Source organism: Battus philenor, unplaced genomic scaffold (genome assembly GCF_028537555.1).
Source record: "Battus philenor isolate CCGP_79_NKW_IND1 unplaced genomic scaffold, ilBatPhil1.0.hap1 SCAF_6, whole genome shotgun sequence".
Taxonomy (NCBI): Eukaryota; Metazoa; Arthropoda; class Insecta; order Lepidoptera; family Papilionidae; genus Battus; species Battus philenor.
Window position 1 is genome coordinate 15440290 of NW_027181726.1, and position 18063 is coordinate 15458352.

Consider the following 18063-nt stretch of genomic DNA (forward strand, 5'->3'; position numbering starts at 1 on the left):
ATGTTTTGGAAGGTTGCGACTGATTGAACGACATAACATAAACGTAAACAGTGTACAATTCCTGAGCATATGGCGTTGACGTCTTTCAAATTGGACTTATCCTCTTTTTAAGGACCCGTAGGAGAAAAATATATTTAAAGATCGCACAACTGTGACGAACATGTACTATGATCTAAACAATGAAATGACAAATAATAAATTCATATGTGATTTGTATGTGGTGGAGATAAAAGGCCGGTGAAATATCTCTATAACCTAAAGGATTTAGATCTGTCAAGAGCGAATATCAGTTCTATTTTTGGAACGAGCTTCCAATACACCATTGGTAGGATCATTTGAAGTTTAGTTATGTAGGAAGAAGTCTAGTCGGTGAAGATGAACGCCAATTAAAAGACTTCACTAAACTTGCCATGCAGGTCGTCAGTCCCGAGAGTACCGATAACCCGAACGTGTCAAGAGTAAATGTTACTTTTTCTAATGTTAACGAATATCAATATTTGATTAAATATAGATTTAATATTATAAATAAAGTTATTTTATTAATAATTATTTACTTTTGCTAATATTAGAGTGATAACCAAAAATAAATATTTAATTAAATTAATTAATTGTCATAGTAAAACGTAACCTTTTTCTTTATCAAGATAACTTGCGGGAGAACAAGGTTACTAAAACAATAAAATATTTTAGTGGTCGATCTCTGCGATGTGTGAGGTACTTCGGTATATCAAAGCACACCCACAGTTCCTGGCATAGATAGATCATGGTAAGCGTTCTTCAGCCAACATTTGGAACCTTCTTGGTACTTGATGGCTTGAGACAATGTCACTCTATCATCCGCTTTGGTACCGCCGAAGCTAGTGGAGTCTTAGGGCCCTCACGTAAACACCAGTGACACAATAATTGCGAACAAAGTCAACGTACGTTACAATATTTTTAGTAAAAATGATATTCAAACTACTCTTCGACAATATGACACTAATACCGAATTAGACAGCTGTAACGATAAAACTGTCACTTATTTGAAATATTGCTTTTTTCTATTCATTTATTTATATTTTTATTGTACATTAAGACGAAATAAATCATATAAAACAGGCAAAAGAAGAAACATTACGGTCTTATCTTTTATTATAATTTGTCAGATTACACGACTCAAAAGAATAATGTTGCTGTTTTAATGTCGCTTTATTGAATTATGTTTATATGAAAAGATAACATATTTATTTTATTTGAAAATCAATTATTGTTATGTAAATATTTCATCGACAAGCAGATCAAGCGCCGCAAGTGGAATTAGATAGACCACACGCTCCGAAGGGATCCTGATCACATACCGAGGCAAGCCCTAGAACGTAATCCTCAAGGAAAGCGAAGACGTGGCCGTCCAAAGCTAACCTGGTGGCGGACGATCACTGCAGAAGAAAGCAGTTGTAATGACGTGGAACGAAGTAAAGTGCGAGGTTTAATACCGCTCGGGATGGCGACGTACTGTGGACGCCTTCTGCCCCATCTTGGTGATAGAGGAATAAATGATGATGGTGATGAAATACTTCATAGACGTGAAGGATGTTTAAAAAGAACGTTTAAAAATTGTTCCTTTATTTATGACAATTGATATTACGTAATTAATGTATTGAATCTCGAGATATTGTAGAAATTGTTATAAAAATATTGTAGTATGTCGTTTTGTATTTTTAATTTATTTGAAAGTAAAAACAATTAGGTATGTAGGCCCTATAGCGCAATTTACTGTTCTTATTTCTGTCTATTTCTATGTGCATAAATATTGAGTGGATAGCGAGGAACAATTGCACTACCGTTAATGATTAACTTCGTCATTTTCGCCCATAGAAGCCGACTGAAAGACATATATATCCCACAACGATATCTACAGAGCATGACATTTTACAGTTTGACATTTGACAGCTTGACATTTGACAGTTGTATATTTGACATTTGACAGTTGGACATTTGACAGTTTGACATTAAATAATTCTACAGGTTGAAATTTCACAGTTTAACATTTGACATTTAACAATTTGACAGTTGAACATTAACGCGCTGACAATTTATGTCTTTTAGCATTTACATTTGTCAGCATGTACCTATATATAAAATTAATTAACCGATTTCACATTTAATCAATAAGTAAAGCGATCATTCTGATATAGTTTTAGATAAACTTATTGTTTATATTGTAATGGAAAGAATAAGTATCTTCTGGCGGTAAAGTCTGTCGGGACAGCTATTCATTTCGTCGTCATTTCAGAAAGACCACCATAGATACTTACTGCACGATAAATGATTCCTCGAAGATATTTATGGGGGGATTTACCATAATCATCACACTTGGCTGGCAGATTCGCGATCGCAGTTCGGTATGGTTAGAAAACCTAAAATTGAGCTTTCAAGAAAAATAGCGGAAAGATGACATATAAGGAAAATACTTACGTAAGCAACTGTGTGGTGTCCTTTTCGATCTTGAACAGCTTCCGGGCTGTGTAGTCGCTGAACTTTTGGATGGCTCGTGTGATGTCCTGTTTCCTATCGATGTCCGCCTGATCCGCGCTCTGCCAGGACTCGATGTACACCAACGACACCCGCGTGTTCAGTGTCCGGAAGTACTGTGTGTGAAGGACAAATGTAAGCGTATTTTCATACATAAACTTAAGTTAGTTTGAAGCAATAAATCACTAGCTTAAGTTCTCGCCTAACTTACATTTTTTATTAAGTTTTCTGAAAGAAATGAATATTTTAAAAATAACACAGAATTTTTTGAACATTTGCCGAACTATTGAAAATTACTGAACATAGATCGTAATAAAAATGACAGGTATTTAAGGTCACCCAGACCAGTGCCCTATTTTTTATTTTTTTATGGTCCAATTTTTAGAGCCTTTCATTCAACCCATATCATAGGTGGAAAGGGTCTTTATTTACATAGCAATGTTTTACATCATTCTAATTGATATCTATACTAATCTTTCGTCCTTCTTAATGTACATTCTTTCCTCTAATTTTCTTCACACTGTCTTTGCTTTCCTCACTTTCCCATCATACATCGACTCACTTTCATCATCTTCCCTCCAGAGTTCTACACCTGGGCCATCTTTGATCCATCGGTCTCGTTTTACGCCTTTTTCCTCTTTTTTTAACAAAATAAATAAATTGTGTAATATATATATCGGTTACAAGCTTAGAAACATTGTTAGCTTATATGAGCACTGCTATTGCCACTATAATATTTCTAAATTTCATCTTTCTAATTAACAGGATTTTCATCATCGTCATCTTCAATATCATCATCATTATCACCACCACCACCATCATTATCACTGCCACAACCACAATCATCATAATCATCATCATCATCATTACCATAGTCATAATAATCATCACCATCACCACTACCATCACCACCACTACCACCACCTCTACCACCATCATCATCACTACCATCATCATCATAACCACCACCATCATCATCATCATCATCATGTTAGCTAAAAGAAGCCCTGTAAGACAAGGACCTCCCCCAAAGATAATATAATCCATAACAACCGATCTTACGCTGCCCGCATCTAAAAATTTCTCGTGTTATTGACTATGTCATCGAGCCATTTAGTGGAGGCTCTTCCCACACTCAATCTACCGGCTCTTGGTTTCCATTAGAGAAACCTTTAGGCTCCACTTTTCCTTTATCTTCTTCTCCTTTTCAGCCGATGGACGCCCACTACAAGGCATAAGCCTCTATCGATGATCGCCACTATAACCTTGTATTGTGCTGCCTACATCCAGGGACTTCGACCTCAACTGTGTCTTCGGTCTACCTAGTGGCTTGTGGTCGCCACTCGAGAACCTTTCGGTTTTAACGGCCATGGGTCGAACGAGCGTTGTGCCCCACCACTGTTACTTTAAACGAGCAATTCTTCAAGCTACGTCGGTGATGTTAGTTCTTTTGGGCATCTCGCAGCGAAACACTTATTAGTTAACAAAAAACAAATATCTATAATCTCACCAGATCGGCAATGTTTGCAACTTGTATGGCGTCGTGGACAACTTCAGATCTAGTACTGCCATTCCTTCGGTCGAACATGGCCTTATCAATGACCAGGGCTGTCTCGATGTACTTCGTTGTCTCGCGCACGTCCCGTCGACGTCTGCCCAGCGTACGCAGCCCTGTATCCTGCCACCAGCGCCAAGAGTTCTCCTCCCGCGACTTCCTTGAACCTCTGGAAAGAGAAATCACTTTGTTTATTCTGTTCAAAATGCCCTCAAAATCATCATATATGAAAAAAAAATAGACAGTAAACAAGATGACAGTTAGAACAATTATATATACATATATATACATTTATATATATATATATATATATATATATATATACACGGTAGATATTCCTTTATAAAATTTTTGTTTATCTGTCTGTCTGTTTGTTAATATCTGAAAATGGTTTGATTTTTTGTTAAATTTCATGTGAACAAAGTCTCGATCTCTGCTAGTCAGAAATAAAAAAAGTTATGACGCTCTGTTTGTATTTCAAATGATCAGATTTTGATTATAAAAACGGTAAAATTTTAGTCAATTACTTGAGGCTTGGCTTTACAGTGTTTCAAGGAACGGTATTAAATTGATAAACAAAATTAAAAAAAATTGAGGCTGCGTTTCAAGTGATGAAAATAAGTAATGGGACAACAAGTATTCATGAATAACCCTTATATTCTGGATATAAACTTTAAGCACAGTTGAATTGACTTTAACAAAACTTAATGAGATTTGTTTTTAAAGTAATTAACCAACTTCAGTTGAGTAAAAGAGTCTGTGAAGTAAGCTAGTGTAATAAAGTCGAATTAAGATATAAAAACGTAGATAAATTTATTTTCGTGTATAAATGATTATATTTTATTTTATTCGGAAAACAAACAGTGTCTTAAAACTACAAATAAAAACCTAAATAAAAACTATACACCATTTACATGTTTTCGCAGATAGATACACAAACATAAAAAACGCAGAAAGAAAAAATACATTATTGCCTTTAAGTTGAGCGAATACACTAAAGTTAATATGAAGCCTTCGATGATTAAGGACGAACGGAACGTGATTTTAGCTTTCGAAATTAGTGAGTTTACTAACGATAACAAATCGTGAATTTTAGACTCCAACAAGATAATCATTGTAATTCTTCAGATCGGACTCGTTTTTTATAAAAAACACAGGCGAGGTATCAGTCTTCCTTGCCATGATCTTAGAGTGTTTTACCCAAGTATATTGGAAATTTATATCCCTTGCCAAAGATCGCGCTTTCCTTAGTAGGTGATATAGTAGATGATAAAAACACACGGATTAGTTTCAATATTCATAGTGCTTTTATCAAAATTAAAATTAAATATTGTTTATCCAAATAGGCTATTACAAGCACTTTCGAATCGTCGATCAACATAAAATGTCAGTATTGGCATTCCTACAGGAGTAAGTTGCAGGAGGAACACAGAACTTGATAAAGCCTGCTAAAGATTAGTCCGACTTTGTTCCTTATCGCGTATTATGTAACACAAGCGTGGAGACAAAAGTGACTCCGAGATACATGAGCGAAAACTTCCATGGAATAGGACAGTCGAAGAGAGAAAGGGTACCGTGGTTGGCGTTCTGCTTTTATCTGCTGGCGCGGACTGATTGAAAGAGTTTATAGAATAAAATCGTTCAGCTATCAATTCATGTCAAATCTTCTTTTCATTACTCGCCAAAGTTGACAGGAACCTACCCGATTTATTTTAGAGGTATCATCAACAAAGACAGGTAAATTAACTTGCTGGTACGTGTTTAAAAAGCAAAGGCAGCCTTGGTAGATACGCCTGCTTATATGGAATGAACAATCTTTAGCTTGAATTATGACGTTATGAATATTTAAATCATATTTACATTCGTTTTATTAGTCGAACAAGAATATTGATTTAAAAAAAATAAATGTCAAAATGTACAACGTCATTAGTCAAAGTAATTTTTTTTTTTAAATTTAATTGTCAAAGACATCGTTCGGCGAAAGGTTTTTTTTTTTCAATTCAACCGTAAAAGGTAGCATTCTGATTCAGAGTAAAAAAAAGAGATTGTATAAAGGTAAAAAGTATTTAATTCACAGATGCCCGAATTTGTTCATTTCGTGCTTGACAATTTCATTTCCCTCTTTGTGCGGGGTAAAACGGAGCAACTGATATTAATATTCCATTTTTTTTATTTCTATAACGAAATATGGTACAACCGGAAAATGCCTTTGTTGAATTAAGAGGCATCTCAATTTGAATCGTAGTAAAAGCTGCTGTTTTAAAAAAAAGTGTTTTACAAAATACACCACGCTCCGAAGCTGATGCCGAGAAATTGAATCGAATGCTAAAATAAAATGATTGTATTTTATATTAAACTAGCTGTTCCCCGCTACTTCGTTCGAATTGAATTTAGCAAATATTTTTTTTACAATATGCATAAATTATTACATCACCACAATTTGAAACTTCATCATACGTTCACTGTTTTCGTTTCAATTCACATCAGCATGAATTGTCACAGCTGTATATGAAATTCATAGTGTTTACAGTGGCGCCATCTATCAAAAATTTGTCACACTAGAAACCTTTGTGGTTTCATACACAACAACTTTGCTTTAGATTAACACATGATAAAATTCATACTTTACAACTGTATAAAGGACATACATAAAGCGTAGGCCACGCCACGCAATACCGGACGAAGACGCACCGACCCCGAAAGGTATCAAAAGACGCCCCCCCAAAAAACCAAGGGGGGCCCCCATAAAGAAGGTCACACACAAGGTGACAAGACACGCCCAAGCAAGAGGGCGCACCGAATAGCAACTGCCAGGAGGCAGAAGCAAGAAGAACAACACAACACAACAAGACACTGACGACTACTCCAGCACCACCATCGAAGGAGAGAAGAAGCAGCAACACAGCAAGTCTTTAGCAGCGCACCGAAGTGCCGGGAGGCGCCGAATAGTATAGCGTAGTTTTTTTTTTATTAGTGGTCTGAAACCGACAAAGTTGTAAAAGCCCTACAAGGCTAACAACGGAAACAACAACAAGAATACAGAGAAGGTATTTCTCTTTTCGAACCGCCGCTGATGATGATTTAATGTGTCTTCTACGTCTCGCGCTTTCCCACTTCCCCACGAGATGGAAGGAGGCAGTGGTCGTAGCGTTGCGGAAGCCGGACAAGGAGGACTACACGCACCCGAAATCCTACAGGCCCATCGGACTCTTGCCGATTCTCGGCAAGGTCCTTGAGAAAATGATGGTCCGTAGGATCCGGTGGTACACTGCACCGTATATCAGTAGCCACCAATACGGCTTCATGCCGCAGAGGTGTACCGAAGACTCCCTGTATGACCTGATCCAGCATCTGCGAACCCGGCTGAAGGAGAAGGAGATCGCAGTGCTGGTATCATTGGACATAGAGGGAGCCTTCGATAACGCCTGGTGGCCTGCTATACGGTGCAGACTGGCAGAGACTCGCTGCCCCGCGAATCTGCGGCGTCTTGTTGACAGCTATTTTAGCGATCGCAAGGTGTCCGTACGGTACGCGGGGGCAGAGTGGGCCAGAGAGACCACCAAGGGGTGCGTGCAGGGATCCGTAGGCGGCCCAACCTTCTGGACCCTCCTCATCAACCCTCTCCTGGAGGAGGTGGCAAAGACCGGGACACACTGCCAGGCGTTCGCAGATGACGTCGTGCTGGTCTTCTCGGGGCAGAAGGCCCAGGACATCTCGAGTCGGGCCAACGCCGTTCTCGCCCATGTTCATGAGTGGGGGGTCAGGAATAAGCTGAGGTTCGCACCACACAAAACCAAGGTGATGGTGCTAACCAACAAGCTAAAGTTCGACTACCCATTACTGAGCATGGGGGGTGAGCCGCTTGGACGGACTGGGGAGGTCCGGATACTAGGCCTCACAGTTGACGATAGGCTCACGTTCAACAGTCACGTGAAGAACGTGAGCAAGAAGGCACAGGGCCTCTATCGTCAGCTGTGCAGGGCTGCGAAGGTATCTTGGGGTCTGAACTCGGAGGTGATCAGAACGATGTATCTGGCGGTGCTGGAGCCGACGATTTTGTATGCAGCGAGTGCATGGGCGCCGGCGGCTAGGAAGCTGCTGGTCCGCAGGCAGTTGGGCGCGGTCCAGCGGGGCTTCGCGCAGAAGATCGCGAGGACCCACAGGACCGCGTCCCTGCACTCGGCCCTTATACTTGCCGGGTTGCTTCCCCTGGACCTTCGGGTCCAAGAAGCAGCCCGCTTATTTGAAATAAGAAAGGGTCATTCCCGGCAGGTGGTAAAGGACCGAGACCTGGAGGTACCGGTCAGCTACCTGAGACTACCACACCCGTCTGGTCAAGTTGGTGTGGAGTTCTCCTGTCTGGGGGAAAGTGCGGAGGAAGTCCGACTTGCCACCGCGGCTGCCGATCTGGTAATTTATACCGACGGCAGCCGCATAGAGGATAAGGTGGGTGCGGCGTTCTGCGTCAAGCGGGGCGCCGTAGAGTCATACACAAAGAAACTCAAGTTGGGCAACTTCTGCACCGTATACCAGGCAGAGCTGCTGGCTCTAGCTGAGGCAACAGGGTACGCGGCCGGCGAGTCGGCGCAAGTCTGTGCCGTACTGAGCGACTCGCGGTCCGCTCTCGAAACTGTCGCAAGATCGGACACCCTCCATCCCTTAGCGTTAAGAGTGAAGGAGAATGTAATGAAAGCGAGAGAGAAAGGGAAGGATGTAAGGTTGTTCTGGGTGAAAGCGCACGCGGGGATGGAGGGGAACGAGAGGGCGGACCAGCTGGCCAAGGAAGCGGCCCTGAAGAGTAAAAGACGACCAGAGTACGAGAGATGCCCTGTTTCATTCGTCAAGCGGCAACTGAGACTGGAGTCGCTCGACGAATGGAACAGGAGGTATGTGGAAGGAACGACGGCTTCGGTAACGAGGATGTTTTTCCCGGACGCCGTCTCAGCCTACCGCGTGCTCCGCAGCATCGAGGTGGACGCGGTCTCGGCCCAGCTCTTCACGGGGCACGGGGGGTTCTCTGAGTACCTTCATAGGTTCAAGCTCAAGGAGGACCCCTCGTGCTTCTGTGAACCGGGCGTGGACCAGACCGTGATCCACCTTGTGGCCCGGTGTCCCGCATTCGGGGGACTCCGGTTCGGCTTCGAGTGCCGGTCTGGGGTTCAAATCAGGGAGGAGTCAATAGCCTCCCTGATAGGCGGAGAATACCAGCAAGATTTCATAACCCTCTGCAAAGAAATAGTTAAAAGAACAATAGAAATAAATAAAAGACAAACATAAGTAAGTAACAAAGCGACAATAAAATGGGAAAAAATTAAGAAATAAGACTGTGATAAATAAAAAATAATTATAAAATAAGAAATCCAAATGTAAATAAAAAGATAAAAATGTAATTATTAATAAGAAAAGAGGGAAGAATGAAAGCTGAATAGGGCGAATGAGAAAGAAAGATGAATTGTGGAATGAAAGATAGAAAATAGAATGAAAGAAATGACATTATAAGGAAAGAAAGAAGAGAAAGAAAATAATAAGAAATGTGAAAAATTATATTGATACAAAAGACCCTGTCCCAAACTAGATAGGGGTACGAATTAAAAAAAAAAAAAAAAAAAAAAAAAAAAAAAAAAAAAAAAATGTGTCTTCTACAAATTTATATAGCCTTATTTTATCTTCAAAAACCTAAAAAATCTTACATGGGTCATATGCCATAAAGTTCCACAAAATTTCATACATATTTCATTTAAATCAACAGTATATTATCAAATAAATGCTATAATAACATTCAAGAGTTTTTAGTTGTTCGAAATGTGTAAAACTTGTTTTATTGAGTTATTTAAATGGTTAATATTATAATTTACAAATGAAATATTGTTAATTTTCATGTAAAACAGCAACTGTCGAGTTTCTTGCCGGATCTTCACGGCAGATGAGAATAATCAATTGCTTATAAAGTTAAAATGATTGACGTTACAAAAAGCGAGTGAGAATGTGTACTCGAATAAAGATATTTTGAATTTTGAATTTAGAATTTTCGAGCGGCCAATGACGTCATTATTCAAATCCTGATTTGAGATACGCGTGGCCCGGTTCATTGTTCTGCGGATGATCTTATGAAAGGCTATGAAATAGGTCAACTCGAAAAGGTCCTCTCTGTTTTAATTGTTTCTTTAGTATATATATATATATACAAAGGTCTGGTTATAAATTACCTGAACAAAAGAGTTGAGGATATAAACTTTTGTTACTACGAATACATTGCTTACAATTATATCAAGATACGGAATGCAGTAATGAATTTAATTCTCTTGTAGATTTTACAGTTTATTCTTTATTCGCAGCCATCATACGTATAATTTAAATAAAAAATTATATTCTTCTTCACAAACTTTCTACAAAGATCGCCACCTTGACCCGCTCATATCCAGCCACTATTCGCTAATTCAACTCTGTCATCGGACCTTCTAGTGGTGGGTACAATCCACGCCGCGTATACCGTTACTATCTATACCAGAGTTCCCCAAACTTTTTTGTGTCGTAGACCCCTTGCCATGTTTTTCCGTGTTGGGTAGACCCCCTACTTATCTGATATTGATTTCCTGTAAATTTCTAACTGTAGTGAAGTTTAGTGTTAAAAACTTAAAGTAAAAACACGTGTTAATTTAAACATTTATTAATTGAATTTAAAATTAAAACTACTCAAAATAAAATTTTGTATCTGTTATGTAAAATATACGTAACATTAAATAAACATAAAATAAACTATAAATAAAATAACATAAAATATATACTTCATAGGTAATTTTATAAATAATGTAAATGTTTTGATATTATAAGATAGTATGATGTAAGTAAATTGGTACTATCAGTGTATGTGTTGAGATCCACTATCGTGGACCCCCATTTTCATTTCATGGACCCCCAAATTTTTTTCGCTGACGTAGACCCCTTGCAGGTTGTCATAGACCCCTAGGGGTCGATATAGACCACTTTGGGAATCTCTAATCTATAATAATAAATTAAATTGAAGTGTCTGCTTGTAATATTAAAATAACAGCTTGTTACTACATGCATATTAATATACGGTATATATACCAAAATGATTTTTTTTTAATTTTTAGTCTGTTAATCTCTGAAATAATTGGATCGATTTTGACAGCACTTATACCGGCAGATAGCTGATGTAATAAGGAGTAACTTAGGGTATTTCATTAATCGAAAAAAAAATACTTTTTTGTTTAATACCACTATAATAATTGATACTTTAGTAGCACAGCCAAATATCATTGGCGAATATACAGCTCAACGAATCCGCTGGCTTGGTCACTTGGAGCGAATGGGATCGGATCGGAGCGTGAAGGTAGCGTACCTGGAAAAACCGAGGGATCGAAGACCAGTGGGTAGACCCAGGTATCGCTGGATCGATCGCGTTGAGGCAGACTTGCGCGAATTGAATGTCAACCAATGGCAGACGATGGCGCAAGATAGAGGAAAATGGAAGTCTCTCGCTTCGGAGGCCAAGACCCACTTTGGGTCACTGAGCCAGCGGAGTAATTATGTAAGTTTAATACCACGTGAATGAAGTCGCGGGCATAGCTAGTATATGATAATAGTTTTTAATCAATACAAACCAATAAAGTCAACCAAAATAAAGAAAAATATGTGTATATGTTGTAGAATAGTACTTATTAACTGATTTCTTAAATTATTGATGTTTAAAAAAATCCCTTTTATTCTCTGTTGTCTATTTTTATATCATTTTGTATTTGTCACGGTGTCTCTTTCGTTGTTTTTTTTATTTGCATGCATATATATTGTAAATTTGGGTGGCGAATCAAATTAAATGAAAATTAATATGTATGTATATATGTTTTTTTCCGAAGCATATATATATATATATATATATACAATTTATCATTATATATTTTGCAATGTTCATTGCGTTAAACTAGTCAAGATATAGTTCGGTTAGCTTTTGGTGATGAAGTTTCATCTCGTGTTTATATATATAAATATATAAGTATATGAACGATGTCAATTTCGACGGCATCATTAAAAAGTTTGGGTGGCCGCAATAGTTTCTGAGTATTTTATATACGACTAACAAAGTATTGAGAGTATCGAACATTCTAGACGATCAAGTTTCAAGTCTCACTTTTTTGTGCTATTAGTGCCGATATATAGGTAATATTAGTCCATTATGATGATCATTATCATAATAATGGATTCAGGCGTTATTTTGCGGAAGTCCATCCTAAGTAAAAAAGGACCAATATATAGCTACTTCCGCTACGCAGCAGAAGTCGTGCAATAAAGTGCACTCTGTGTTTGGCACTAATCGGTGTAACATTACTGCTGAGGATGCCCCGTGGAGGGGTGAAACACGTGTTGAGTGATTTAACGGTGGTAGTTGTGTAATTTGCATTGTTCGCCGCATGCGCATTTATTAGCGGGCTGGCGGGCGGTGCACTTTATTGCACGACTACCGCTACATAGCGGAAGTAGCCATATATTGGTCCTTTTCTTACTTATGATCGTTATCATGATAACGGATAAACAGATAGTGCATGGCATATGTCTACCCCTATGATCACCGCGATGATCAATCTTGCGCTGCTCAACAACCCACGACTCATCTGAATTACAAATTACGTTCACTTTTAATAATTATTTTTAACAAAATGTTTAAGTAATTTGTTTCGAAGAGCATAAAAATGTAAAAGGATATGAAAGAAAATAATAAAAGAGGAATAAAAACCCTGTCCCAAAACAAGGGGGTACGAGAGGCCCAAAAGAGGGGGAGGTGGGAGCATATGAAAAATCAGCTCATAGACGCCCTCTGTAAGGCATAGGCTTTTTACAAAGATATGGGGGTAGATAATAATCTTGGTGGACGGATTTTACGATCGTATTGTGGTGTTATGGAGAGAACGCTGCCACCCATCTTCTTGAAACTTGACCTTGTAACTACACTATTTTAATAATTTTTTCAACAAATATGCGATTTTACAACGCTCTGCATTACATATTGCGTTTAAAAACAATGATTTATATATACTATTTTTAAGTTGTTGTTAAACATACATATTTATTGTGATCGTGTTGTAAAAAGATGTAAATTTCAAACGTACAAAAAAAAAAAGATATTTGTTTTATTTACAGTATACATGGCGTTGATTTTAAAGATTGAATAACGAATAAAATTTATAAACTTGTCCATCGTGTTCAATGCAGTACAGTTAGTCAACAGTTATCTTTAGACACCAAATCAATGCCCCTAAACGAGGGTCTGGAATGTAAAAGGGCATCATTAAAACGTCCCCAAGGGTCTAAAGTGGGTGTAATAAGTAAAAGAGCCAAGTTATTGAGTCTGCGATTGGACTCTAAGATAATTTAACGCAAGCCTCCCAAAAGACTTATCAGCGATTTCTCGGAAACATTATAATGAGATGATTTTTTGTAATTTCGTTGATTTTAATACATTAAAATTCTGTTATTTACTAATAATTTTTACTATTATACATATTTATATATATTATACACACACACACACACACACACACACACACACACACACACATATATATGTAGATGCAGAACATGTCTTTTTCGTCTGCCCCCGATTTAACGAAGCCAGGAGGTCTTGGGAAGAAGGTGTGGGATGCAAAATCTATCCTGAAACTCTGATAGCTACAATGCTATCCTCGCCTTCGGCCTGGGAACTTACGAGCGCGTACTGTACGACGGTGCTGAAGGAGTTGCGTAAAATAGAGCAAGAGCGGAGGAAGTTGGCCTGAACAGCCACTCTATCAGAGAAAGCTGCGGCTAAATCCCCCCCGCGAAGTAATGCCTAACGGCCATGCCGTGGGGACCAGGGATACCGAAGAGAGAGGATTGTTTTTAGTCGGTATTGATCTAGATCGAGTCCGACATACGGGGCACCAACATCAGGCCCTATGATACGTAAAGGTATTTTTAAACCTCTATAAAAAAAAAAAACACACACACATATATATATATATATATATATATATATATATATATATGTGTGTGTGTGTGTGTGTGTATATATATATATACGTTTTTGTACAGTCTGTTTATTGAATTACGTCTTATTTATTTTTATTATTATTCCGATTATCCTCCCTAAAGTGTTCCAGATATTTCTGGTGTCCACTCTTTTGGGTGCCCAGCGAGGCGATGTTACTTTCCTCTATCTAAATACCAAACCTTCGCAACACGAAGTGAACGTACTTATGTTCTGCATAGATGATCAAAAAAACAATATAAAAATGGATTTCAAAATGTTTATAAAAACATGTAATAAAGAAGACCGAATTTAAAAAGGCAATGACTTAAACTTATATTAAATCACTTATTTAAAATTTCACTTCAAGCTCTACCAAACCGAACAAGGTAACCGGCGATAATAATTTACATTTTAAATATTCAATGAGTGCATACAAAAGAGAAATGGCCATCACCTAACGGGCAGATAAATCTACCTCGGACGAGAGAACTACCCCGCATCTTATAAATCACACCACGTCCTCGACTGCAAAGTGAATAATGCAGCAAGTCTAAGTTTGCAACTGGCGAGTTTTTCTTATGAATTCCATAACTCGGTAAGACAAAGGATAAGTTTTATATAGAATAATAAGAACGCCCATTTCAAGTAATATGAATAATTATAACTCGCTTTAGATTCATCGAGGAGAAATCTATCGATAATTTATGATATGATTTAAAATTCAGAACGAAAAACAATGTGGCTAGAAAATAAATGTCTCTGAGGTCACATCTAGTAATAAATAAAACCTATTTCGCATTGATAATTTTATAAAATTAATGTATTTATAGTACACAACGGTTATACAAATAATTATTCTATTTATACTGAAAAACTAGTAAAAATGCGATTATTCAAAGATAATCGTCGGACGCCATCTTTGTTTTCTTTGACAGCTAGAAATAGACGTTTTATTTACTATGTGATCTTTGTATCCTCGCTTACTTTCTTAGTATTTTAACAAAAGTTTAGTAACTGGGCCAGATCGAGGCTTACTAGAGCGGTCAGATTAAAGACAAAACGATTAAAGAAGACTACAAAGAAGGTTGACCTAGGTGAAAAAAAAAGTGAAAAGGCCATGAAAAAATAGAACTAACTTCGAAGTATGTTGGGGTAGAAAGGTTCGGCGACCATGAGCCGGTAGAAATGCTCCGCGATCATTAGCCAGTAGCAAGGTTCGACAAACATTAGCAGGTAGAAATGTTCCGCGACCATAAGCCAGTAGACAGGTTCGATAACCATGAGCAGGTAAAAATGTTCCTCGACCATTTGTCAGTAGACAGGTTCGACTCCCATGAGCCGGTAAAAATGTTCCGCGACGATAAGTCAGTAGACAGGTTCGACTACCACGAGCCAGTAAAAATGTTCCGCGACCATAAGCCAGTAGAAAGGTTAGACAAGCATGAGCCGATAAACGCGGCGTGAGTATGCCCCCCTCTAGGTAGACTGACGACATGGTTAAGATCGGGCTGGACAGTCACCGTAGCTATCTTTACGGGAGGCCTGTGCCTTGCAGTGGGCATCTATCGACTGAAAATAAAAAAGATCACCATATATTTTTTTGTGCAACCACTGAAAGAGCAGAATGATCGTATATGAATACGAAGTACGAAAAGATGGGGCGTACAGCCGTCAGACCCGAGAAAGCAAATCAAATATAATCTAGCAACTTATAAAATATAATATTTTTTCAACATTACGTTACAAAGTCTTGCAAATTGCAAACCAGATTTTTAAACCACATATTCTCAAGAAATACGGGTAATAGTTTCAAGTCTAAATAGATCTAATAGATTTGACGTTTCTTTATTATTAAAAAAATAAATATACTAGTTGAATGCTTTTAATATAAATTCTTAGTTACATTACAATTTCGAAAGACAAAGTTCTTGTTGAAAAAATAAACATAATATTTGCGACTTATTTTGACGTCGGTAGATGGCGCTAGTTGTCGGTTGACTAGAGTAGTACAAAAATGCTTATTAAGCAATTGGTCATTATAAATGTAAGTTCATTGTGTCTTAATATTTTTCAAGAGCTTTTAATTAGTTAATACTAAAAATATATAAAAATATATGGTAGAGAGGTTCGACTTACATGTTCCTCGGGTCATCTCCCAAAGGTTCTTCAACGAAAGACACGTGCTTTGTGCGCCGACTCTTCGGTCGAAACTCGAGTTTGTTGGCGCAGCCTTTGTTCGCTTTCGTACGCGCTTCGAAGATCACATGTGGGTGTTTCTGCTGAAACAAACCGATAATAATACGTTAATGGGTTCCTTAATGGTTGATTTAGTACGTGTATGGGAGGTCTTAACTCCATACATCAGTCATTTTTTTAGATATTTATTATAAGAAAAATAATTTATTTATTTAAGCTTTATACCTAAATATTGGACAGAAATTTAAAGTCTAAAATAAATAGAGCTAATCGCTTTACTATTAGGAAATATTATTTCTGGAATGGTATTCTAAACCAACTTGGTGGTTATAAATAATAAACTTTGGATACATATAGTCTGGTCTTCCTTATATATAGTCTCTTAGTGTATAGTGTTAAAAACTGGACATTGGTAGAGACACTGTGAAAAAAAAAACAACTTGCCACCTCAGATGAAGTAAAAAACCTAAAACCAAAGATTAAAAAAACAAAAAAAATGGTTTAAGATTTAAGATAGAAAATGGTTTAAGTTAAAATAGTTTTTTCATTTAAAACTACGAGGTTACAAAAAGCTTTGACATGAGAAGAACTTATTACAAATTCGATTGTTTTTATTTTGTGATTACAAACAATGTAAATACAGTAATTAAAATAATCTCAAGTATTGTAATTTTTTATTACTTAGTTTTCTTTAATTTCTATGTTTAAAAAAATTAAAGCATTAAAATAAAGTATATTACGGTGAATATATGCAATTCAAGAAGATACGCTTCCACTGCAATACTTCGAAATTCGTCTTGTGCATATATGGTCATATAATTTATCTGCGTATATCAACAGTGGTTTTTCTTCTTTTTGTTAAAATCTATATTTTTCTTAATGTAATGAAACTATATGTATATCTTGTATGTTTTACCAAGAAACCTGGGTTATTATTTGATTTAATATATCTATAATTGTTTATTACAATAGTTTTAATGTTTTTGTTTTAGATTATTGAGAACAACGCCATCTAGTTGTGTCGCTTGCAACATAATGCAGTTAATCGATACCATTTTGAAATTTAGCGCCATCTAGTGTATTTTATATAATATAAACGTCATGCACAGTTCGGAAGTTATTCCGGTAAATATTGCATTGTACATTACTAGACGAAATTAAAAGATGGTAAATGAAGAGAAAATAAACTAATTTTACAAATATATTCCTAACCAAAACATTTTTATGTTGATATATTAATAACTTGATTTATATATTGTAATGTTGATGAGCGTTTTGTTCGATAACTTTTTGGTTCATTGTTGAAAGCTACATGATCCCACTGCTGTAGAATTATTGGAGCCTTTAATAAAAAAAACTGCGACGAGATGTTTTGAGGTTTCTTTATGTATGCCAACTTCGCACAAAGAACAAAGGAATACATCTCAATATCTATTTTAGAAATGAATTCCTACATCCTGGATAAAGTATGCGAAAGATGTGTGATATCCTCAAATCCTTTATTTAAGAGAAGGCACGTGTTTTGGCTTTGGAAAGTAAATTTATAAGTAAGTCCAATGTATATTTTGTTTTTATCTATATATATAAAACGGATTGCTATTCCCTTGTTTACGCTATAACAAGAGAACGACTTTACAGATTTAATTGATCTATTTTTATATATTCCCTACTATGAAGAAAATTTCTTTGATGTAGAAACTTAAAAATTTTCAATAATAATGACAACTGCGTATTGCGCATTTGACAGTTCGCTGTGAACTTTGCGCATTTGACAGTT

At 37.1% G+C, this 18063-nt stretch overlaps 1 protein-coding gene across 1 annotated transcript in view; it reads right to left on the bottom strand.

The window, feature by feature from the left end:
* The window catches only part of mmd (mind-meld), a 514304-nt gene that overhangs the window by 35383 nt on the left and 460858 nt on the right, over positions 1-18063 (bottom strand). Inside the window, exons 9-11 of the mRNA XM_068773325.1 lie at positions 16227-16366; positions 4022-4262; positions 2455-2627 (exon numbers count right to left, since the gene is read on the bottom strand). Of these exons, the coding sequence (XP_068629426.1) occupies positions 2455-2627; positions 4022-4262; positions 16227-16366 (554 nt within the window). The remainder of the gene's footprint in view (positions 1-2454; positions 2628-4021; positions 4263-16226; positions 16367-18063) is intronic.